The sequence below is a fragment of the Ciconia boyciana genome, chromosome 9 (genome assembly GCF_034638445.1).
Source record: "Ciconia boyciana chromosome 9, ASM3463844v1, whole genome shotgun sequence".
In the NCBI taxonomy this organism is placed as follows: domain Eukaryota; kingdom Metazoa; phylum Chordata; class Aves; order Ciconiiformes; family Ciconiidae; genus Ciconia; species Ciconia boyciana.
Genome location: NC_132942.1, coordinates 14,343,479 through 14,368,327, shown reverse-complemented (window position 1 = coordinate 14,368,327; position 24,849 = coordinate 14,343,479). Strand labels below are relative to the sequence as shown.

Here is a 24,849-nt window from a genome sequence, read left to right as displayed (position 1 = left end):
AAAATGCAGAAGATGGCATTAAAATATTGGATTTCCTCCATGTTTTACTAGCTCCAAAGAAAATTTCTTCCTACACACATGGGAAAGGTTAAAGTTAGAAGGTGACATCATTCCAGTGTGCATGTAAGCCATTCCCTTTTTATCTCTTTCAACTGCAAAGAAGGAGGTGAGTGGGAGGTGGTACAGGTTGAGAGAAGGGAGTCTGGTTCTTTACTTTATATGAACACAAGGTTCTTATCCTGGAAAAGAACAAGGAGTCTGAGAGATTCGATAAGGGACCTGACAGAATAAAACAAAACTCAATTAAAAAGTAGCTGACAGGTCATACCTGGCACAGACTGAATCTTTCTCTATCCCAGGCCATTGCACCGTATAGGATGAATTCATTTGGCTGAGATTTCTCAGCTCCTTAGCTTTCACTACCCACTTTAACATGTACAATAATTCTCCTGAAATGAATCCTGACAGACAACTGATCTTTGAGATCAAGTCATCAGATACTCTGATTAGGGCTTGCTTCTACAGGAGGGTGCCGTACAGAACAAGGGAAGAATTTTCTCCAAAAAATGTACTATAGCAGGGGTCTATGTGCAAACATATGAGCGAGACGAAATTCAGAATAAATTCTCCACAGTGGAGACTCTTCATTCCTTAGTGTGCAGGTAAAGAAAGAAGATTCCTCTTTGCACTTTGGCGATAAGTTGTATGGTATTGAATATTTATAACACTTTGACTTAAATGTTCTCTAATTTACTCATCTGATATCTCTCCCCGGAGACTGTTTATTCACAGGGTAGACCACACTGTGGTCTACATCAGATGAGGTGTTGTACAGGAAGGTAGTAAGATAGAAATTCATTCCTGAAGAGCTTACACTACAGAAGCAGTGGGAATGAAGGTTTACTAGAAAAAAAAATAAATCTGTCTTTACACAAAAAGTTAATTTTAAAACCCTTCTTATTCCAGATAATGTACATGGAAAATTTCACAAAAATGACAGTCATGTGAGAATAGCCAGTTATCCGTTATTAGTTCAATCCACCATCTGAGACAGCATGCCTGAAAACCTGCAAAGTTCTTCCCAAAAAATATGTTTTTATTTTAAAAAGTGCTTTTCTCCTGCTTAACTTTATTCACAAGTTTAAGAACAAGCCAAGACATTCTCTTTATAGAATAACAGGTTATGTCTATGCTGCTCTTAAAAGAGTGTATTGAGAGTGGGTAGGAACACCATGTACTCCTGATATATCAACCTACTATCTATATAACTGCCTCATTGGATTCCTGCAAACAGATGGTCTAGGTATGCTGATGTCTCACTGTGGCTGTAGTTTCATAACATATGGCGTCAGCTGGAATAGCTCATTGCCAGTTCCCAGCCATCAGTCATGTGCTCAGACAGCAGCACATCATTCCCTCAGTGTGCCAATACAGCTGCTTGTGAGGCCTCCCTGTGACCAAATCCCACAATCCAGTCTACACTCACTGTAAATCTGCTCACTGGAGCAAATTTGGGGTAGCCCTCAAATGATTGTGTCTACAACCAACCTGTAGTACGCATAGAGGACTTTGCACTAAATGTACATTGAAATTAATATAAACTTTATATTGTGATAAGCTCTTCGTTTTATCTTTCTCTTTCTGTCTCTGATTTCACACTTATTTCCTTAAGCAAAAGAGTTAGCATGAGTAGGCTCCACACACATCATTTTTTAGGGGAGGTGAGTAGGAGTTTTACACTAAATACTTTTCTGTAATTCCTTAGTTTTCAAAACATATGAACAACAGCCTGTGTGTTTCTTGGTCCCACTCTTTATTAAGAGACTGAAGAATTCTTTCTCCTATTTAACTAAGGGAAAATCAGGAGCCAATGTGGTATGGGTTTTTAATTATTTTTGAGAATTTTTTTGTAGGCAGTGATCACTTATGCTACAGTAATTCAGGTATACTGAATTATAGCTGAAGTCAATAATTTTTTTTCAAATATACCAATTCCTAATTCTGAAAGTAGATTATTTTTGGCTTTAGTATTTTATTCTTCCTTAAAACCCAAGTCCCATACAAGCATCAGTTTGTCCTAGGAATGTAAAATTAGTTTTACCTTCTACTTAATAATTAAATCACCTGAAACTACAAAGTATAAGTAGATGCTGAAGTCCAAACATTGTACAGTCCTAAGTAATTCAGCAGGCCTATCAGTTACTCTAGGAAAGCAACCATGTCCATTTGTTTATTAGATTGCCATTCATTATTGGAGTTCTCTAGTAAATCTGACTCAACAGAGCAAACAACAGCTTAGCCAGCTGACTTGTAGAAAACAACTCTAATAAATATTAATACAAAGCATACATTCACCCACATATATCTATCACTCTTTTTTTGTTCACCTCCCACAAGCATCTATGTCCAGCCCAATACTTTAAATTACGTTAATTTTCAGGAAATTAACAAGAGACCTGTCCCAAGAAGACAGGTCTCTACAAAAACAGAGCGACCTCAGATCACTTACAAACTGCAGCTGCTACAGTTTTAATTCAAAGACTATTAAATTAAAAAGATATATATTTTGGTCACATGACTGTGTTTGAAGTTGTCAGTTTGTCCAGTGGTGATTGGTTACCTATTTTGAGACAGAAATGGGAAAGCAAGATGAAGTGTTTTGCTGAACCGATTACCAGAACACAAATAGCGGATGTCAGTGGTTTCTACCACTCTTTAATCCAAGGGATTTCCCCTCTTTTGATGTATAATTTAGAGTAATAAGTAGACATTGTAATTCACAAGATTATCACAGAACAAAAAATCAGAAGCCGAATGATTTTTTTTTAATTCTTCTTCATAGTATATATAGTACTTAGAAAGTACTGTATATATGTGCTGAGGAGACAAGTCACCAGTCTAGCTGTTTTCCTGGATTACCCTTCTATTGTAGCTCTTCTCACCAGAATGACTGGTCAAAACGTCTGTGCTGCCCACGCTATTCTTTCTCATTTAAATATCATGGCATCAGTTGCAATAAATTTGAGTGTAGTTTTATAAATGCTATTTTCCAAGCAATCAGGAAAATGGTGTCTTTGCATAAAGTTCATTTAGGAAAATAGACTATCTTGTAAAAGTTACTTTCTCTGTTATTCTATCCCTTAACATTGTTTTGAGTAGTCAGAAACTTGTAATAACCTGGTGATTTAGGCCTGTCTACAGTTTTAGTTCAAATTAAACAACTTACAATTTTGTGGTAAGAAATGGAACTCGTTTCCTTTCCTGTGATAATTTTTTTTCTGATTTTATTTTTTTTCATTTTTCTTTTGGTGAATGTCTTTAGCTAAATGTAGCCAGCTACAAGGTTGAACTGTATTCTTTTCTTCATTTAAATTAATGAGGATGTTTCCAGCACTCATCCTAACACAGGATCCAGAAGATACTAGTAGATGCAGACCAGGCTTTCCCTGTCCATAGCAACCTACTTGTGAAGACCTCATTTATATGCAAAATTTAAAGTACCTTATCTGTATTTTTACACAATTTTTAATATCTCTTAAGACCAGGGCTCACAACATCTTCATTCAGTTTTCTGTACTTCTCCATCCCCTGCAGTTATCTAGCAATTTGATGTTAATATTAATTCCATAAAGAAGTGACACTAATTCTCTCATTAATCTTCTCTTTCAGCAGCCAAGATCTGGGAAAGTCACTTCCCATTGATCAGTAGCTTTTAATATAAAAATACAGGTTAGACTGTACAGATGTCACACTGTAGGCATAAGTGTTAATTGCATTTTAAGATGATGATCTTTCTCGGCAAATTGGATCAGTGATGTGCCAGCAAGGACCTGAGCAATCATTCTCAGAAGAATATGGATCCAAACTCTAATGCATTTCATAATATATTATGTAGCAAATATAAGGTCTGTTAAAACACATTATTAAAGTCACTGAGGCTGCTAATTTCAGGGCACTTAAATGCAGTCACAGCTAGCAGGAATGGTTGCACATAAAAGCTCACAGCATTTTGGAATCAAGGGTTTCAAAAAAGCCCAGCCTTAAAAGGAGTAAATAAGTTATTGCATAGATCTTTCATTCTCCAAATTAAAAAGACAAGAGAAAATGAATGCTGTAGAAATATAGGCCATCACTTACCATATCATGGTCTGAAACAGGCCCAAAACTGGTGACGAAGATGTCAGTCTTCACTTCAGTTACACGCTCTGATGAAGCAGGAAATTAGGACAGTGAGTGTCTATCAGCAGTCTTCATTAGATCTAACCACTACCAATTCTCACAATAAATAGAAAAATTATTGGCTTTGATTAGGCATTCTAAAATTGGTCTACAATAGGGTCCTGATAATTTATTGCTTCTAGATGTAATTTCACAGTCAATATTGTCAGCAACAATTTTTTTATTACAGTGTTTCCACAGAACTTTTTGAGACATGGCTTGTGATGCCACAGTACGGCAGCCTTAATTCCACTCTCGTGTAAATCTTTTCACTCTTTGACTAACAAATCTTCTTGTCTGACAATATAAATAGTGCTGAATATTTTACACAGTATGCAAAAGTCTCATTGGGTACTCAGTGTTTCTGGGCAAGCTGAATGAAAGTCTCTAATAATTAACCCTGGGCTTATGAATTACACATTTTGTCTTGAGACACAGGAACATAGAAAAAAAAGAGAGAGAGAGAATACATTATGGTGGATAAAAACATAAAGCTATTTTATTGGCATGAGTTAGCAATGGCTGCATTACCCTTAACTGCAATAAACAGGAGTTAAAACTTTTCCAAATAAATATCAGCTAAATTTCTCTACTACACTTTTTGACTTATGTATAAATGTTATAGTTTGTAAATGTTTTAGATTTCTTTTTAAATTGATATGGGCACTAACATTAGATTTCCCTTAAACTACCAAATTTATTTTATAGGCATCAATGATAGATTAGTGTAAATAATAATTCAGAAATCTATAACATGTACATAACATAGATTATATGTATATGCTATACCATAAAGCTCGACTTCTCTGTGATTTCAAGGATGTGCATTTGCTCCATGGCACAATGCCCTTGGCCACTTCAGAAGAATCTAATGATTTTAGTGGTCACAAATGCTGAGCCTGAGACACCTACAATGGTGCTGATCTCCAGAAAGAGACAAACATCTGGCTTCTGCAGGTCTATTGTTAAAAGTCACTTTGAGAAACGCACAAGCTTAACCTCCCCCTCCCTCTCCTCCCCCTCTACACACACACACACACAGAGTATCAGTCACTTCTGAACATATTGGTATTTTCTAGGCCACACATCACAAAATATTCACCCAGGATGGCATATATCAAAATAACTCTGTTGATTTAAATATAGCTGCAGGGAGTAACACCACCTGGAGGCATAAATCCAAACAGTGTTGAGTGGAGCTAACCCCATCAGCTTTCAGACTTCATAGTAATGTAAGTCTGAATACATTTACTGTAGTGCTATACAAGCCAGCATGGTGTTTATGGTAGAAATTTCAAATGTGGAAGGAGTGATACATTTCTCAGATAACTTTCAAGAAAGAAATAAATTGAGAAATCGGGAATATTAAAAGTAATCCTAAAGAAAAGGGACTAACAGAAAAGTATATGTATAGTAAGCAAAAGTCATACAGCAGGCAAAAATTTTCATAAGACTAAGAAATGTATATATCTAGCTATCTGTATAACGTTATTTAAATATTGTAAAATAATTAAATTTAAAAAATAATTTAATACAAGCCTTTGATTTCAAAATACTTTGGGCTGTTTAAATATGATTTGTTCCATCTAACAAGAAAGTTCTGACAGAAAAGAAGTGAAATAAGGAATCAAGGTTAAGCAGCCAGTAACAATATACATTTCTGTATCTGCTGCAAAAGTTCTAATGAGAATCAGCGTTCTACAATACATGTACAGGTTTTTCACTTTCATTCAAAAAAGTCTACAACTTCTAAATATGTATAAATGTAAGCAATTTAATATAAATGTTTAATATATACAATAAAATATCTCATTTTGTGAGACAGCAATAATCAAGATGTAATATTAGATCTGATTCTACTGTCATTCTAGTAATGCACTGAATGACACTTGTATTCTGTTAGCAAGTTAATGCAAAAATTAGGTGGTAGCAAAAGTAATCTCCAGGACTCATTAAAAAAGTTAAAGGTTGAAATTTCCAATGTATTATTCATAATCACAGGAAGTAAAATACTATGCTGTGGCTGAATTGCCTAATAATATTCTTTTCATTCTTTATATCTGTGACTGAGACATGTACAAACTACAGTGACTATTGACAAAAGCATTGGATAGGTGAAATTTCCTCCTTGGCTGTCCAGTGAAATTAATGTGTGACCTTATCATTGTTTACAAGCTTTTCAACTGACTTAAAGAAATTTAAGGTTTGTCCTGACATCTAATTGGCTCTGGACTTAAAGAAGTTCACAGTGAGAATTTAACTTTCTATTACTGGAAGAAATATATAGTTGTCCAGAAATTACTTGGCTTGGGAAAAAAGTATTGTCTCATTCAGCCCATCACTTCACAAAAGTTCAAGAGCCTGTGGTCTTGTATGAAACAGCTGGAAGAAAAACAAGATGGAGATTTCACAAAGTCCAGTAAAACATTGCTGAATGGATTCTTTAAGTTCCAGCTACTGAATCACCTTTTCTTAAGACTGAGAAACTAATGTCATCATGAAACCTATTAGCCTTTTACATATTGAAAAGTGAAACTCAAATGACTCTTCTAAAGATCTTTCATCCTGACTCTCCATCTCTCCATCTCCTTTCCATTGAGGCACTTCCACTGGTGTCACTAGGAGATAGAAGATGCTAGAAGCTCTTCAGGCACAATGCATTCATCCCTTAATGGTGTAAACTCAGAGTCCCAGCTCTGAGTGAGCCTCTATTTAATATGATATAGCTAACTGATTTACCCTGCACAAACACAGAATATGCTCTCTGAATCAGCGGCATATCATGTAGTGGTATCCTGAATTCTAGTTTTGGGAGACATATGGTCACAGTAGAGAGGTTGAGGCTTAAGGAAATCACTTTGAGGACGCAAAATGGAAACTAAAGGCTTTGGCAGTAAGATGGAAGATTTCCAAGGGAGTGGAAAAATGAGTGATGCCTTTCATTTCTATATAATATTGAAGATAATTTAAGTGGCATGTAAGTCATAAGTAATAATAGAAAATTCGGATTGTGAACTCACAAGAGATTGTGTTATCTTCATAGTGATTACACTTTTGCAGAGCATCTAATCCCAGGTCTCTTCAAATCCAGATAAAACCACTGTACACACCGCCAAATTATTTATTTTTTCTTTGATATGTACCTTATTTTGAAAAGCAATGAAAAAGTGTATATGAACACACATAAAAAGATTAGACCTTCCAAAGCCATATGGAAGTTTTGAAATTTTTGTTTGCTGTTTTACTAATTAGATGATTCAACTGTGCTTTTTGTTAAGAGCTTCCTAAGTTGTGAGTCACTCCTGCACAGGACATGTGTTTACTCATACAGTTGGGATATATATTTAGAATCAAGGTTAACCATGTTCAGTCTGCAGCTTCATTACCTTGGGAAGGCTTAAACTGTTCTTCAAATACTCAGAATGCATTTTTCAAGAACCTCAAATCCTGAGCTATATTCAAAACCTTCACAATATTCCTAAGAACTAGAGAAAATTCTAAGTCATTGAACAAAACAAGCTCAGGTCAGGAGCTGATTGGACTGCTGAGGATAAATCTATCAGTTGTAAAGACATGTTAACCATGTCTCTTGACTGTAAGAGCTATCTCATGAACTAGGACTAAGTAATATAGGGATATCTGTAGAACATGTAACAATTGCAGTAAAAAAACCCCAAGGAAATTATTAATGACTTACTAGTTTTACTATAAGGCAACCATAGGGTCCAAGTAGGTAGTGATCAGCAAAATAGCAACTGAGTACCACACCTAGACACTCTGGAACATAGCCTCAGGCATTGATCCACATATAGCTATGAAAGCACCAGTCAATGTGAACTACTGTAATTTTACTGTTTACAACTACTGCATTTTGCTAATGATGCTAGACTAATGTAAAATCTCAAAATTAGTAACAATAAATATTTTGATTTAAACTCCCAGGGAGCTCATTATTCCTAGAATTGTGATTGGATTACAAATTGAGAACAAAATAAGAAATACAGATTTATTTAAACAGCAGGAAATAAGCCTATTTATCATAAGAAACTATATATTAAATATTTCTCTTTCTGACCTGCTGGTATTTGAGCACAAGGCTTATTTGAATTGCATATTTTGGTGGTTTAAATTAATTCCATCTTTTCAGGTAATGCACTTGTTCCTCCTGCATGTCTTGTGTAAGTGTTTGCTAAAATTATTAAAATATGAAAGGAATTTAGATGCCTGTATAGTGTACACTGTTATTACTAAAAAAGTCATGTAGACTAATCACCCTGGCTGCATCCTATGAAGTATTGTGATTGAAGAACCACAACAAATACACTCATAAGAATTTTGTGCTGCTGCTTTTGTAAAAGCAGAGACCAAAAGGGAGAACAGTGAGCTGTCCTGTGATTACCCAGCTACAGTCTGTACTGCTATGAAGGGTTTACTGAGAGCTGCACAGTGTCATAGCACCTCTCCCAATGCCAATTAACAGCTTAAAGCTGCTTATATCCTCCCTACCTCCCTAATGTTGTATTAAATAAATTTTCCTAGGGTCATCCATGGCTTTTTACAGTTGCCTTTACATCAATATGGTGCCTACAGAGTGGAAAAAAGATCAAAATCAGCCCTTTCATTTTTTACAGAGTTAAGTGTAGCATCTAGTCCTTCTTCACTTGCAGCATTATGTTTAGAGGTCCAGTATAGCACTCTCTTTTCTTTTAAAGTAGAAACATTTAGGTTTAACTAAATTTTTATTACACATACAGACCAAAACCATATTTTCCCTAAACTTTAAGTTAGCTCAGATATGAGTTGAAATCCAACAATTTCCATTGGGACCTCAATCACCAAGAGGTAAGTTTATCATATATTTATTTATAGATGATGTTCTCATAAAACTGAATTTTAAAACCTAATTAACATAATACTGTCAGGTTTATTTTCCATCACTTTAAATATAAGCACTCTGTGGAAGTAATGAATTGCCTGAGATGGACCAACGTTCCACTTAAGGACAGTCACACTCAATTTTGATAAACATCACACAGGAGAGCTCAACAAATAGCTTTTACTGATAGCATAAACCAAGTATAATTCTGTTCAATACTGACATAATGTTGATAATCTACTTGGGATGATCTAATAGGCATTCAACCCAACTATAAAAGCAAACTTCATTTAGGAAGATTCTGGTCTGCCTAATCAAACCCACTCTTGTTCTTCTTAGTTCTGTATTAAACAGCCTTTCTACTACAAAATCACTCTCAAAGGGATAAACCACATTTACAATTATTCTAAGTTAAAAGGTCACAGACCACATGATATCCTCTAGTTCAGAGAGGGGATGTGTGCACTACAAAGGTGATAGTCTTAAAAAATCTGTAGCTGCACCTGATTTCATGTTAATGAATCTCAGCATCAGGTACAAACAACCTGCGCTGTGCAAGCCCGCCCTCTCTCCACTGGTGGCACTCCAAATCTGCCATGGTGGCATCCCAGGGCTCATCTCTATTCCCCACATGAAGACAACCTAGAACAAAAGGCAATGGCATATCCATTTATCTGAGAAACTTATTTTTTCCCATCACTTTTCATTGCTTTTCAATTCTTTTTATAGTGGTTTACTATAGTTTACTAACCATTCTCGATATAGTGGTTTACTATGAGAGGTCACCAAACATTGAGGTGAATTTTCCTCCTTATCTGACTCCTTCCCACCACTATCTGATCCTTTATTTTGTTCAGGATTGTGTATTTGAAAAGAGAGTAGCATCTTTATTATTTATCCCAGTTTTGATCACCTGTAGTTCTAGGATCCAGATACTTCCCACAGAAAATTATGCTATTACCTAAATGACTTCACTGTTTATTTTTTCCCTTAATGTCTGACATCGTTTCCTCTTTTTCAGCTTCAACATGTTACTCTCTGCTATTCCTCCTTCTTGCTTTTTGTAAATTATTATCCACTCATAGAGTTAATAGGTGTCCTCTAGTGTGATTCAGAATGTTTTTACATCCATTTTGAAAGTTCTATTTTCCAAGCATAAATAATTGTAAATGTAGTTATTTGTCCATGTTTATGGATGGGTACAATAGATGCTATTTCCTAGCAATGTCTGACTAAGTGACTATGCCCACATATGAAGGAAGCAAACATCTAAATAATATAATTTATATCAATAATTATTGATAAGAGGTGCAAATGTGCCAATGCATAGTATAGTGCTGTGTGTTTCTTTTAAAGAAAAATCAGATTAATTTTAGCCACAATGCCATTTTTAAATACTGAGCATATTCAATCACTATATTTTTTCCCTGTGGGTCATCTACTCAATTTTTTTATATTCTTGTTAATGATGAATAGTTCCTTCTTTGTTTAATGCAAAATGCTCAGAGCTGCTCACTAAATTTCAGATATGGCCTTACTGGGTGATCTGATGAATAATAATTTTCATTTCCATGCTCTTTATGGAGCATACGTGTTTTTTATTTTTCCTTTTGAAGTGATACCTCAAGAGAAGATCTAAAAAAAGGAAAAGGAGGACTTAATATTAATCTAGCACTGATTCCATGCATGCTGAAAGAGTGATTCAAAATTCAGCACCTCTAAATTTTTCATTATCTTAATGCTCCACCTTTTAACCTGGCTTTCCAATTAATATATAGTATAACTCCAACAATGTATCTTTGTAATGAGATCTCTCCAGGAGCTTGTTCCTGGCTTCATGGTGCCTCATCTGCCTCACCAGGATATTTTTACCAATGAAACTCTTCACCACACTAGTAGGAAGTTTGAAAACTTGGGATAGAGAAATACCATGGCATTTATTTCAAAAAGGAGGAAATTACTCCTATAAGTGAGTAGAACAAGATCAAGATCAAACCCCTTTCACAATTCATTACAATTTTTCAGTAAACATACCTTTTTGTCATGGAATTCTTCATGCATACACATAAACACAAGGAAGGAGAAACAAATACTGACTGAAGAAACTCTATCATCTACCTTTTCTTCCATAGGTGAGAAAGAGAGAAATTGGTTCTCTTTTCTGTTTCTGTTCATGCACAGAATTCTCTTTTCTGTAGATTTATGTATTTGAAAAACTGCACGACAGAAGGAGAGGTAGTACAGGAATAAGCAGAGTTTTCTGCAATATGCCCCTTTCTGTAGAAGAAAGTAACTGTACCACGCAATGTTTTACTTCATCTACTGTTTCTCAGAAGGCATAGAAAGAACAGGACGGACAATTTTGGATAACTGGAAGAGTGCTATAGTGTAATCAGTGGTACACAGATTTACATTGTGCCTAACAGCGTAAAATTTATCAACATAACATATATGTATGAGGGTCTCTGGTCTCTTAAATTCTCTGATTGCTACATCACAGCTAATATGGAATAAATGAGTTTTAGACCTAATTCTATATATCTAAAAATGCTGTTATATTGGTAGCTTTGTTAACTTTCTCTTTAGAGTAGATAAAAATCGTGTTTTGATTGAAATATTTAATAAGAAGCCATCACTGATGTTGGGAAGAAAAATGAAACCACTGCTCTTCCATATACATTTTAAAATTTCCAGCAACAGATCATGCTATGATGGAAGGCTATTGAACTTCCAACTCCAAAACCTGTGCTATATTTGATATATTGATTTATATTTCTCATTGGATATTTTTATGTATGGAACATTTCAGAATACATTTCCCCATTATACAAAGTTTCTACATCAAATATGTCAAAATTGAGTCATCTTGAGGTTCTTAGCTCATATTTAGACACCTCAGCAAGAAGGTTTTGCAGAGGTGAATTTCAAAATTCCTGAGCAAACCCTTTATTATAAATTGGTACCAGAATTGAAAACATTGCCCTAGATGTTTGTCCCTAGTTTTTGAAATCTATAATTTGTCTTTTGAGTAAAGCATTATTCAACAGTCAAAAGAGTAAAGCTATTTCTTACTACATTGGATTTTAAACATTAATTTACTGCCCACGATTTCATTAGATGTGTGATTTTTTAAAAGTCCTGGTACTCTTAGTTCTAGTATTCAAAGCTGACAAATATAACAGATTAATTAAACTTACTCTGCTGAACTGACACTATGAAACTGTAACATACTGAGCAACAGGGAAATTGTGATATGTGAGGTTCTTGGCTACAGGCAGGAACATGCAACACAATTCAAAAGAGGAATGCAAAGCTTATTTAAACTTCTCTAGCCTTTGATTACAGAAACTACTCCAATCCTGCCTTCCCTCCACCCCATATTTCCCATGTTCCACTCATTTTTGCTTTTAACTGAGAGTGATGCAAATGGCTATTAAAGTTCGTGAAGAGAGTCATTTCCTCCTATAGAAGCAGTTACATTAAACAGTCTTTCTGTCAGGAGTAAATTTTAACTGGACTGGATGATCCTTTCATGAGGTATGCAGACCTGTTCTTCCAGTACACCCTTGAAGACTGACTTCAGAAACATATGTATAAACACACATACATAAGACTCTATACCGATGTGCTTAGTTCTCTAAATTGTAATCCAGAGAATGGGAGAAAATCCTTTCCCTGCATCTCCCTTTGTTTGCTCTTCTAGTAACTGTTAAACAAATCATAATAGCTACAAAACTCATATAAGAAATCATCATGTGCTCAGATTTTTCTTGTAGATATGTACCAGGCTCTACACAGTTTAGAGAGTTTCATTTATTTATTGCCTTCTCTGCTGTGTTTATTTACCGTGATATAGTAGCTGACTGAATTGTACAGTTGCATTAATCAAAGATTAAGGAGCATTTATTTCTACACTAGTCCAAGGGTTTACAAGTAAGCAGGCAAAACTACTGGTAGATAAAAGTAATAAGTGATTCTCATTTTGTTGTGTATTATCTGAAATTGCACATGAAAATTTACAGACCAACCTATTTTTAAATGTGTTAATACTTTATGAACAGAATTTTATCTTTAGCCATTCCTTGAAGTCAGTGAAGTCAAACCATTGAAGAAGTTGGCTCACAATTCAAGAACTGTTGCAAGATGGTAGCCTCAAACCACAGAATAAGCTTACTCTTAATTACCTTCCATTTCATCCGCAGGAGATGGCATAAGAATTCTTAATGTAATACCCTGTTCTTCTTACAGTGCAGTTCCTCTGAGAGCTATTATACGAAAACAGGTTGAACTATACTTTGTGGGGTGGGTTGCTTTGTTTTATTTTACCTGAAGAGTCCAAAAAAAAAAAAAAAAAGACATCTGAAAGAAGTAAAACCAACCTTTCCATGCACTGGAAAGAACAGATTTGTGCTTGTATGTTTAGAACTTTCACATTTGTGAACAAGGAGCTTTTAAGACCCAGTTTTGGGGTTGTGTCACAGTAGAACAAATCAAAGAGTGAACGTAGGGACACTGATCAAGACTAGACTTTGTAATAATGTTTTTATAAAGATGTAATTGCTATGTGTTTTTATACCTTTTTATGGATTCAGCACCAAGAGCAGAAGAAGAAAGACATTTTTACCAAGCTGTGAAGACAAAATGTTACACAAACAAATCCTGACATACCTAAGTAGAAAAAAAATCTTATAAACTTCTCTGAGACTTTTATGACTAAGATTGATTGATGCTTTCACTTTTAAAACCAAATCCTCTTATGAAGATAGTCATAGATAGATGTGCTGTTTAGGCCTGATTCATAAACCTGTCATTTGTCAGGTCACGGGTCATATTTTGTTATCTTTTATACTTCATACATTTAAAGTTTTAATACGTATTCAGAGGTCTTCTTGAATTGTGAACCATTTTCTTCTTTTGGGTAGAAGTGTGAGAAAACTGAGTATGTGAAAGACGGAGAAGGCATGGTATTTTTTAAAAAATTGATATTACATATCAGCATTATTTTATGTGTATATATAAACAGAATTAAAACAAGTACATCATGGAAAAATAACATTGTTTTAACTGATTTTTATGTAACATGTAACCTTGAAAATTATAATACAACACACCTCCCAGTCCTGGTCTCAGGCGGTTATCATAACCATCCAGCAGACGATCCAATATTCTGGTAAATACTGTGGTGTTGTCTTTAAGTTCATCTTGTGATGATGTTTGTCCATAGCTGAAATACAGAACAGTTAAGACTGAAAAACAGTAATCCACCAATAACCTTACAAGACAATAATTCCAAAATCTGTTTAATCTTCCTTGTACTGGTTTATGGTCACAAAATCTCCTCCATAAAACAAGACTGTAGTGCTTTATAGGGTTCTTTCACTTAAACATTTTCTTCTTAAATTGTACATTTTTTGTAAAATTGTAGAAAACCAGCGCCTCTCTATAAATGGTGAGCAAACAGAACATCAGCTCCTTAATGTTTACCTCATTATTCATTAATGGTTATAATATTCTAATATGTGTTCCTCAGTAAAAGGCTAATTTGTCAGCAAAAGATAATGTGTTTAATTCGTAATAGTTATAAAGGGTTTGCATACAAAGAAAGATACAATAATTTAGAACACTGACACTTAAGTACTGAAAACAAATGCTAAAACAAAGATTAAAAAATACAGAGATGTCTTCTTTACGAATATAGAAGGAAAACAAGTGAGTGTGCATTTTCATAGGTCAGTATATAATCTTGCTTTATTTTATTTCCTATTTTCCTTTAGCAATTAGATTTGGAGGAATACCTCCAACTTTTCTATACAAATGTGTAATGAAACCACCTGTTGATATGGAAATCTCTCATGTCTATAAAGCTTCGCTTACAGATCCCTAATGCGTATCTCTAACTCAACCAAAGGTCCTGAAATTTTGCTTGAACAAGGATAAAATTAAGCACTTTGAACTCAGCTACCAAAATCTTACTTCCATCAATACAAATCAGAATGAAATCCTTGGGCTTAGTGGTTTGTCTGCTGTAGATTACATCAGAATCAACCTTTTTCTTAAATTTGAAACCTTTACCAAATATCCTGTCGTAGATGATTCCCTTAATCATAGATTACAGTTGTCTTAAAGCCAAACCCAGTATCATTTTTTCATTCATTGCTGGGAAGACTCCATTATAAACATGTGTAGTCGTCATGACTAAAAGCAAAACCACTGCTTTCCAAAACATCATTTTGTTGCACACATTGCTACTGAACTGGATAAACAGTGTAGTGCCAAAAACTTTTGTTAGGATCCGGTCTAGTCACAAAAGCATTTCTTCCATTGGGCAGCTTGTTATCCATATGGCTACAGCGATATGCAGGTCTCAGTGCTCTGCCAGTTGTTCCTGCTCTAACCAGCAAAGACCGTCTTATGAGGAATATACTGTTACATGAAATTATCTGGTTCTATTTTCGGTAATTATTTCTGAAATTATTTTCTGTAAGCTGCATCAGTCAAACATCCTTTATGTATCCCACATGTATATTCCACTTGTATCCAATACAGAGAGATGGAGGTAAGATACCCAGAATATGGGTACTCTGGAAAAGCTTCCAAGTTATTTTGCAGTACAGGTTTGAATAAGTAACACTACAAATTTAGATGAGTTTCAGAACTGACACTCATAGAAGTTTTACTAACTTTCGTTTTATTTCAATAGGATGTGACTTTGTAGAGAACAATTTTCAGGGTTTTTAAATGCATAGAAATCACTGTTTCTAATGAAGATGACAAAATCTCTAATAGTTTTAAAAAATAATATGAATTTCCTCTAGGCATATCATATAATTTCATTTAATAAAAAAATAGGTTTATTCATATTTATTTTTCATACCTACAGTTGCATTTTAAGTCACAGACGTTAATATTTTTTCTTTTATGCTTCCCATATGTTACCAAATAACAAGTTCTCCTACTGTCTCCAGTGAGCATTATCTTTCAAAGGATCATTCCTCATACACCTTATGTAGAATTGCAACACAGACCTTTTCACTGGATTAAATTTTATATTAACACTCATTGTCAGTAAACAAGCTGCTGTACATACATATCTCAAGGACAGCAGAAGGTCATCAGGATTAAGGTGGCAGAAGGATACAAAAACACTTCAGAAATTTTAGTGCTAAATAAATGAGTATGTTTGCAGAAAAGGCGTCAGAAAGATGGACTAGTTGCAGTGCAGTCGGAAAGGATGCAATACAATACACCGCTTCCATTCTGGATGTCGCATTTGTCAGTACCCTTACCTGTTCTTCCCACCATTTTATCAGAGGTAAAAAGCACCGTTAGGGCTGGTTTTAACTGACATATGGTCACAACAGGAAGAATGTGTACATATAAAATACACTGTAACTCCAGACGAATTGTGATGTTTCATTCAAAACACACATATTAAAATAGTCTTAAAAAATGCTGGGTTTTTATGACAAGAAGAATGATATGGAAAAACTGTCTTGCTGTATCGCAGACACTTTATCTAATTCATCAATTGTTTTTTATCATAAAGGATTAACAGCACTCCAGAAGAAAAGGCAAGGGAAGTTACTATGACAAAATGGCTTCAGAAACAGATACATTTCATGTAAGGTGTGTACATTTTGAGGAAAAAGTGACTGTATGCGATTGTGTTTTCATATTAAACCACAGTATAATAAAAAACTGTGCACTAACTCCATCTACAGGACATTATAATAGTGACACACCATATAATTTTTAAACAGTAGTCCAATGCATTTTAATTCTCACTTTAAGAATGCATATGCATGCATTATAGCTATAATTAATGTATGTACACATATCTAAACAATAAACATGTTTTCACAAAATTCTTTAGGTAGGCCAGACGAAGTACTTCATGAATACTTCAAATCTCACCTTTCTTAATATATTATCAAAATAAAGGTAGTTCTTCTAAAATGTCATGTTTATTCAATACAGCAATTGTAACATGAATCACCTGCTTTTATTCTTTTTTTTTTTTTTTTTAGAGGAAACACTTGTGCAGATGAACCTTTGCCGCTTTGCCCACTCCACACTCTATTTAAAATCTTCAAGGTAGCCAGAGGATAAGTTTATCTAGAGCTGCAAATGCATAAGGAGACACTATGGAGATTAAAGCACAAATACATCTTTTAGGGATCACTATTGACAATATGAAATTTCTACTGCTTTTTGGTCATTAGGTAGCATTATTGACAGGACATTAATATTTTTAAAATACAGAAATACATCTGTGAGTCTTCTTAAACACCTTTACTGAATTTTGATTGCAGAGTACTTCAAGTATACTCCAAACTGCTTTATAGTCTTTAGTTAACCTACTAGTTGTTAGATGAGGTGTTGTATGATTACAAATTGTTCTTAATACTAATGCTATTTTTAGATTATGATTTCAATATATATTCTGTAAACATTCAGTGGAGCATGGTCTTTCAAACATAAACTGTTACGGGGTTTGAGCTTACAAATTCTTCTTCATCCAAGCAGTCTCCTTCACCAGAAAGGTCTACTTCGGATTTGCAAAAACAGCTACTAAGTTAGGACACAATCCTGACCAACCAAGAAGTGAAAGTTCTGCCTTTGCTTGCAGGGACAATGAAGTTACTAAATGGCACTTAAATGAGATTTAAAAAAACTTAATTACACTTTTTTTTTCTCTAAAGAAACTTGTATTTCTGAGCAGACATTATATAAGAGTTGAAAGGATTGCCCAGGTGTTTAAGAGGTTGTTTCAGAAAGCTTTTGCTTTTTTTTCTTCACAATATTGAAAAAAAGATGTTATACAAACAAATTGTAGTTTTCTTTCAGTCTTCCCTTAGTTAGATTTAGCTGGGATTTGAACAGGGATTAACTTTGCCCAATACACTTAGTAGTAGTGCAGCCCATGCAGTATTTGTCTGATGCTGCTATATTAAATTAAAGGTTCCTAAAATATGTTGGTGCATTAAAAAATATCTCCCCACCTTCTTTCAGTCAATGCATTCAGGAGGAGGCTCCAGGCCCAGAGGCAGTCACAAAGCACCAGGAGTCTCTTCATGGTGGACTCTGAAACTAGAAGGAAAATAATCATCAATGTCCCCTACATTAAAACAGGTACTGTGGAAAAAAATATCTGCTTTTGGAAACTTTTGCAGAATAATTTGATGTCAGGCAATGACCTCACAATACTATAGCTCATGTCATTTAGAATAAGGGAGCGTGGCCTTGGCTGTTCTCCTGTTTACCTTCTACTTTTAGACACAGAGGCTTAGAGTGGGATTTATTTTACGGTAAGGGTGTATTCTTGTTTGCATTATTCTTGAACTTTAACAAAAACAATTATGAGTTAAAGCTGCTGTCCCCAAACTCTGTGGCAATTTTTACTCAGTTTCCTCCTGTGTTGAAAATGTGACAAGGTGCCTCCATAACATTTCCAGATAACCAAGTGTAATCGTTTTTTGTTTGACTTGAACCAGCCCGAGTCCTTCCAAACCTCTTGGAAGGTGTCAGTGTGCGGTAGTGTGATTGAGGAGACCGGTGCTTCCCTCACAGCCACTGCTTTGCTTTGATGTGATGGAAGCAACTTTCTTCTACAGCTATTACTATTCTCTTCCCTGAAATATTAGCATCAGAGAAGGAGTAAAATGATCAGATTCTGACTCTGTGATCTGCTGCTGCATATGCACACTAATTTTTTTGTCGGGCTAAGGGGCACAATTCATAATCAAACCATGTGCTGACAACCTACACACCATCCCCTAAATCCCTACCAGTCTCTGATTGCTGCTAGGAAATATTTTTGCATTAGCAGCCTTCTCCTCCTCTCCAAATGTCTCCTCTCTCCAGACTCCACTGAGTTACTCTCAGTTTACCTTTGAGTAACAAGTAACACAATTCAGAAGGTTTCTTTCACTTTCTAATAAACCATCAAATACAAAGTTAGCTGGTATTTGTGGAATTGGTGTTCCAGATTCAACTGATTGCCCAGGAGATGCTGCAGGTCCCTTTACATGTCTATATACTGTGTGCTGGAATCCAGTCGATTTTTAGTATTCATTACATTAAATAAGGGCAACAAAATATGAAGCCTGTATTTTCCCCTAATAGTGAATTGGAGTTTTTTTAAATGCCTGAGAAAATGAAACACTATACATGGAAATGCTGTTGTACCTTTAAATAAAGCTACCCCAAATCACTGCACACTCTCAGGAACAATTTAAATCAATAAAATATCATTACAAAGCGGTATGTAAGCAATGAGATATAATTAATGCGTTTAAAGGCAAATGATCGGCAGATCAGCATTGAGTGGGGCTGAGCTAATCTAACTGGATAGGAAGGAGCTGGATGTGGCAGGAAAGTGTGGGTAAAGATCTTCAGGGACGAGACTGCATCTTAACTTGCTCAGTGATCAGCCCCCTTACAAAGGGAAAGGCAACATCTGTGGCTTCAAAAATCGCCTTCTCCCGGTACTGCCAACTTCTGCCTTTGCAAAAGGCTCCTCGGGATAAAGAACGGAAAGTGAATTATTCTGAACTATCTTGATCTGTTGAGCTCCACGCCCGTCCCCCTCCCAACACCACCCCCCGCTTCAATAAACCGATACAGGCGCTATAAATCCTGGAGAAGGAAAGTTTCTTGCAGCTGGAAAAAGCAAACGTTAACAAAGACTTTCAAGGAGCGTTAACCACCAGCCCCCAGCCCCTGGCCTCCCCCAGCCCGCACCGCCTGTGAAACCACCTCTGTCTTTCCCATTCAAAATGGGAGAAAGAGCCACGCTTCTGGGAGAATTTCAGCAGCTCCCACTGGGGGGGGGGGGGGGGGGGGGGGGGAAGGGAGGGGGGTGCATTTTTGACCCCCGCTGAGAGAATTGCCCATCTCTGAGGCGCAAATCGAGACTTGTTTTCCTCCCGGCATTTCAACTTTGTATTTCCCCCTCACCCTGAGAAAGACAGCCCTCCCACCGCCTCCCTCGGAAAAAAAAAAAAAAAAGCCCCAAAACCAAAAAACCTTTTCCAAGCGACCGGTGGAAATCAGTCCACGCTAAAAAATAAATAAATAAGATAAATTAAAATGCCCATCGACCGCTGCGGATTTTCAAGCTGGAGGGATAGGAAAAAATCACACCGACCCGGCGGTACCTGCGGAGAGAGGGGAGAGGAGCCGCCTGCGCGCCTGGACGCGGTGCCCGCAGCCGGGAGCGCCCGGAGGGGTGCGGGTGTGTGCGCGTGTGCGTGCGTGTGTGTGTGTGTGCGTGTGTGCGAGCGAACAGCCGCCCTTACCGGAGCCCCTCGGGCACGGGTCCGCGGCGCCGCTGCCCGGCTCTGCCGGGGATGCCCTCCCGCCCGCGCGGCGCGGAGACTGCGCGGCTCCGGCTCCGCCGCTCACTCCGCCTCGGCCATCGCCGGCGCCGCTGCTGCTCCGCTCCTCCGGGTTTAGCACCCAAATTTCTCTTCCCAATATTCCGACCGCCGCTATACAACAAAAGCTTTCTCTTTACCAAGACAGTAGTAATACGTCCCAGGGTAAACCGGATGTGAAATAGGCTGTGACTTCATGCCAGAGAGATTTTATTTTAGAAAGGAAGGTGGTACCAAGCTCTCATCTAGAGACCAATCCGCCCATTTTTTATATGCAGCACAATTTAACTTCCAGTGCTCTCGCCCTAATCCCTTTCTCTCTGGCTGCAGACTCAAATCCTTCTACAATCTGCAGCATTATTATTATTTGGGGGGGAGGCTGCACGGCTGGGGGGAGGCTGCGCTGAGAATCTTAGGACACTTACGGTTTACAAAACAAGTCTATATTAAGGGTCGTACATCAAAAATATAACCGATCTGCGTTAGCGTTCAACCTTTGATCAAATATTTAATCGCGCCATAAATATGAATGAAGGCTAGCTGGAAATGTAGAGGATGCAGCACTACGCGTGTGTGCCTATAGACTGCATATACCTATAGAGACCAGGCGGTAGCCTATGGATGTAGCCAGACGGGGACAGAGACGCTGTGCAATCCTAATTAAACCCAGGTAACGTGCATTTTGGGCGAGACCCGTAGGAAATCAGCTCCGGGACCTGGTGGCTCTCCCACACCTTCACACGCCTTTTAGCGGTAGGTGCCACGTTTGCCCGGAGCGGCCCCGGGGCTCCGCCGAGGGCTGTGCTCGGGGCTCCCAGCCCCCCCTGCCCCCGCTGCGCCACTCTCCCACGGGGCCGCCGGGGACCTAGCGGCGTCCCGGCCCCCGCGGCCCCCTCGGTGCCCCGCAGGGGACTAAAGCCGGGACAGCCCCCGCGCCCCGCCGGAGCCCGCGGCGGCCGCGCCCGGCTGGGGGCCCGCGGCGGGAGAGGCGCTCCCGGCTGCCCCCCCGGGACATGCGTGGTGGCCGGCCCTGGCCCACCTGCGGGCACCGAGGGGCACAGTTCTGCCTGAAGTTAACGTCAATTTAACCCCCCCAGCGACCTTCCTCTCCGCAGGTGTGAGCAAACTGGGCGAGCTCGGCGGGTGCTGATACTTCTGCGGAGAAACAAGGAGAAAGTTGGATGCATCAGGTACGGAGAGGTGTCGGCTATGCCGGGAGAGCGTCATGCAGCCGCTCACCTGCCCACCACAGGTTATCGTGGCTTTGGCTCAAGGCACCTTTCGTCAGCTCCAAGCCTTCTGCAGAAATGTCAGACACTGCTAACTGCCACAATCACAGCATGGTCAGCTGTCTTGGCTCTGTTTAGTGTAAGGATAAGATGAACTCCTCAGCCAACAGTATCTGTTACTTATAAAGCACTACCAGCATCCATGGGGTGTAAAAAATCCTTATATTGTATGCACCTACTGGATTTCAAATGCTGTCTACTTCCCCTCTTCCCCTCTCAATGCCATCACTGATCCAATTTCTGTTCCCTCCTATGGTGCTGTTCTAAGGGAGGTCAAAATCTGTATATTTTGTCAGAGATAACCTGAATTGGTATCCTATGTTACAGTTAAACTATCTCTTGCAAGCTATATCCAGATTTTTAAATCAAATATTGCACATTCTACACATCCTCACAAAATACATGATTTGTTTGTCTTTGTAACAGCATGAGAAGGATTTGATGTGACCCAACAAACCAATGACATTCATAGCTAAGGCTGGCAATAACTTCCAAGGTGGCAGTCATTTTGGATAAGTGCCTGACTTGTAACAGTCTAAACGCTGCAATGATTTCCCTAAGCACAAGGAAAATAGAAATTTTGTTTATCAAAGTCCCTTAGTGCACCAAGTTCACCCAGTCATTATGATCAGCACTAAATAGCCACAGGTTATTTTAAAGACTTGCAATGGACTTTTTGCTTAGTTTCCTGACATTTCCAATGTAGTTCATTGCATTTTGATTCAAAGTTGTTAGCAGTGCACAGAAAAGCAGGGAACAGAAAAACCTACTGACTTCCCAAGGGAATTATAAGTAGTGACTTTTCAAATCACTAGCACATAGACATTCTTAGTGGTTAGAGGTATTTGCCAAATATGCAATGTTTCCACCTTCATTTGCTCTTAGCTAACATAATTTACTATGTTTTTATTCTTGCACTGAAGCATGAGAGAGTTTTGCTTAAGCAACAAGTAAGTTGACATCCTCAGCTGAGTTTGCAAAAACAGCACAAGGGATTTTTATTAAAGTACATGGACATTGTGTGGCTGTAAAACCACTGAGAATCCTTGCCCTGTCACTAGGGAATTAATTGTCTGCAATGACCTTAAACTATTTTTTCTAGATTAATAATATATGTTTGCAAGAATAAATAAATGTTCAACATAGCTCCAGTATTTCATTTTCCCCTTCATTCCTCATGAACAAAGAAATTATAAGTACATTTGCTGTATGTGTGTGTCTGTGATAGGTAGCTAGACAGACAGATGGGCTGAAACGTGAATGATTGAATGGCTAGAAGTTCATGTACCTCTGTGCACTAAAGTCTGAGCAAGTGGGCAGCTGAAGTAGTTTCAGAGCCAATGAGACATAACCTTACATCCTATTTTTTTCTTCTTGACTTATTTTAAATAGTGTATAAACAATGGTAACTTTTTATTTTAGTGAAGTGTCAAGGGTTACACAGGATGGTCTTTGCCCCCATGGACACAACTGCCATGTGCCAAAGGATGAAATGTTTTTCTGAGCTCTCCCTGGGTGAAAATATTGACCTAAAATTGGAAGTTGCTCATTCTCTCTCTAATTCTCATCTGCTCAGAAAGTAGGACAAAACTATTTTTCCTCCATGGCTGAGATTCCTGTCCATCAGTGCTCACACATAACCCAGATTTTCCCTTTTCTTTTCAAGGCTGTTATCACAGTTATCAGTTATCACAGTCATTCCATAGTAAACGCTAAAAATATTTGGATGTAATCAAACAAATAGGCTGTTTTATGATGGATTGTGGTAACAAAATAACTGTCTTTTAAGAAAAACCAAACAACTATAAAGTAAAACATCTAGTCTTTTAAAGAAAAATATTATTTGTTGTTACCAACAGGAATGTTCTTTTGAAGAACAAGTGCTAAGTGGGAGATACATGTCTTCTAATTCTTACTTCTTCCCTTTCTCATCCAAATTCCACTGACCTAATCCAAACACCACTAAGGGTAATGCATTTGTCAAATAAGTCCATCTGTGGGTTTCAGGCTCCTATCTTAAGAGGATATCTTTGAAAATCTCAAGCTATATATAGGAATGTGTATATTACTAATGAGTCTTAGGGTCATATGATTTCATTCTTGAATGAATTGTTCAAATGAGAAAGGGAAGATGCATTTGAGCTCAATGTCTCCAAGTACCTCGGTATTAGGTGATATGCATCTCACTGCATGGTTTTACAGTCACATTTGGAAAATGAAGATGTCAAGAAGACCTAAGTTTTTTTCAAGCCAGCTTTATGACTCCATAACATTTTCAAAAGGAGGCTATGTCATTCATGTTGCAAGGTAGTGTAGAGCTAAATCCTTTGAAAACAATATTATTAAATCTAAACAGTCAGCCAAAATTAACTTGGCACAGCTACTATGTGCAATGCTTTGAACCTTGATGTTAGTGCAAGTGATTAGTAGCAATGAAGTTAAACCAATTGAATCCTATTTTGGTAAAATAAATTTATTAAATGATGGATTAAAATTGACATAGAGAAAGATTTTTAAAGTAGTTAGAACTACTTTTGCTTTTGAATTTCTAGTAAACACTTTTTGAAATCTGGCCTATTCCTTAAGTGCCTGCATCCTCTCTCTGTATATATATACATAACACATATGCAGAGTATTTATATAAGTCACCAGGGAAGAATTTTTTTTCAGTGTTGCGTTTTTTATCATGTTGTTCTTTGTGTGTACAAAATATACATATGTTTTCTTTTAGTTTAGGAGCATATATAAAACAACTGAAATTCCACAGCAGAATGCTTTGACACAATGTGTCCTGAATAGCCAAGGGATTTGAATAAGCAAATGAAACTCAGAGATTTACTGGCATACAGCAGATCAGATAAAGAATTAAAACAGAAGGACCATCTGCTCCAGCTTTGAACTCTGTTATTTACAAGTCCTGCTTGTATGATTAAATGGGAATATTTTGTTAAATGTGTGATTTGAATTTGATTTCTAGTTTAATGTTTTTCCAAAATATATTGAAGAATAGCTATTGACCCTTTGGTAGACATAACGAAATTCAGTTGCTTAACTTTTTTTTCCCCTTTAATTTAGAGCCACAGTCAAG

General features: G+C 37.1%; 1 protein-coding gene across 1 annotated transcript in view; it reads right to left on the bottom strand.

The window, feature by feature from the left end:
* The window catches only part of GABRA1 (gamma-aminobutyric acid type A receptor subunit alpha1), a 43,435-nt gene extending 22,805 nt beyond the window's left edge, over nucleotides 1–20,630 (bottom strand). Inside the window, exons 1-4 of the mRNA XM_072873294.1 lie at nucleotides 20,395–20,630; nucleotides 18,097–18,184; nucleotides 14,206–14,318; nucleotides 4,138–4,205 (exon numbers count right to left, since the gene is read on the bottom strand). Of these exons, the coding sequence (XP_072729395.1) occupies nucleotides 4,138–4,205; nucleotides 14,206–14,318; nucleotides 18,097–18,170 (255 nt within the window). The 5' untranslated portion in view covers nucleotides 18,171–18,184; nucleotides 20,395–20,630. The remainder of the gene's footprint in view (nucleotides 1–4,137; nucleotides 4,206–14,205; nucleotides 14,319–18,096; nucleotides 18,185–20,394) is intronic.
* Nucleotides 20,631–24,849: the final 4,219 nt, after the last annotated feature.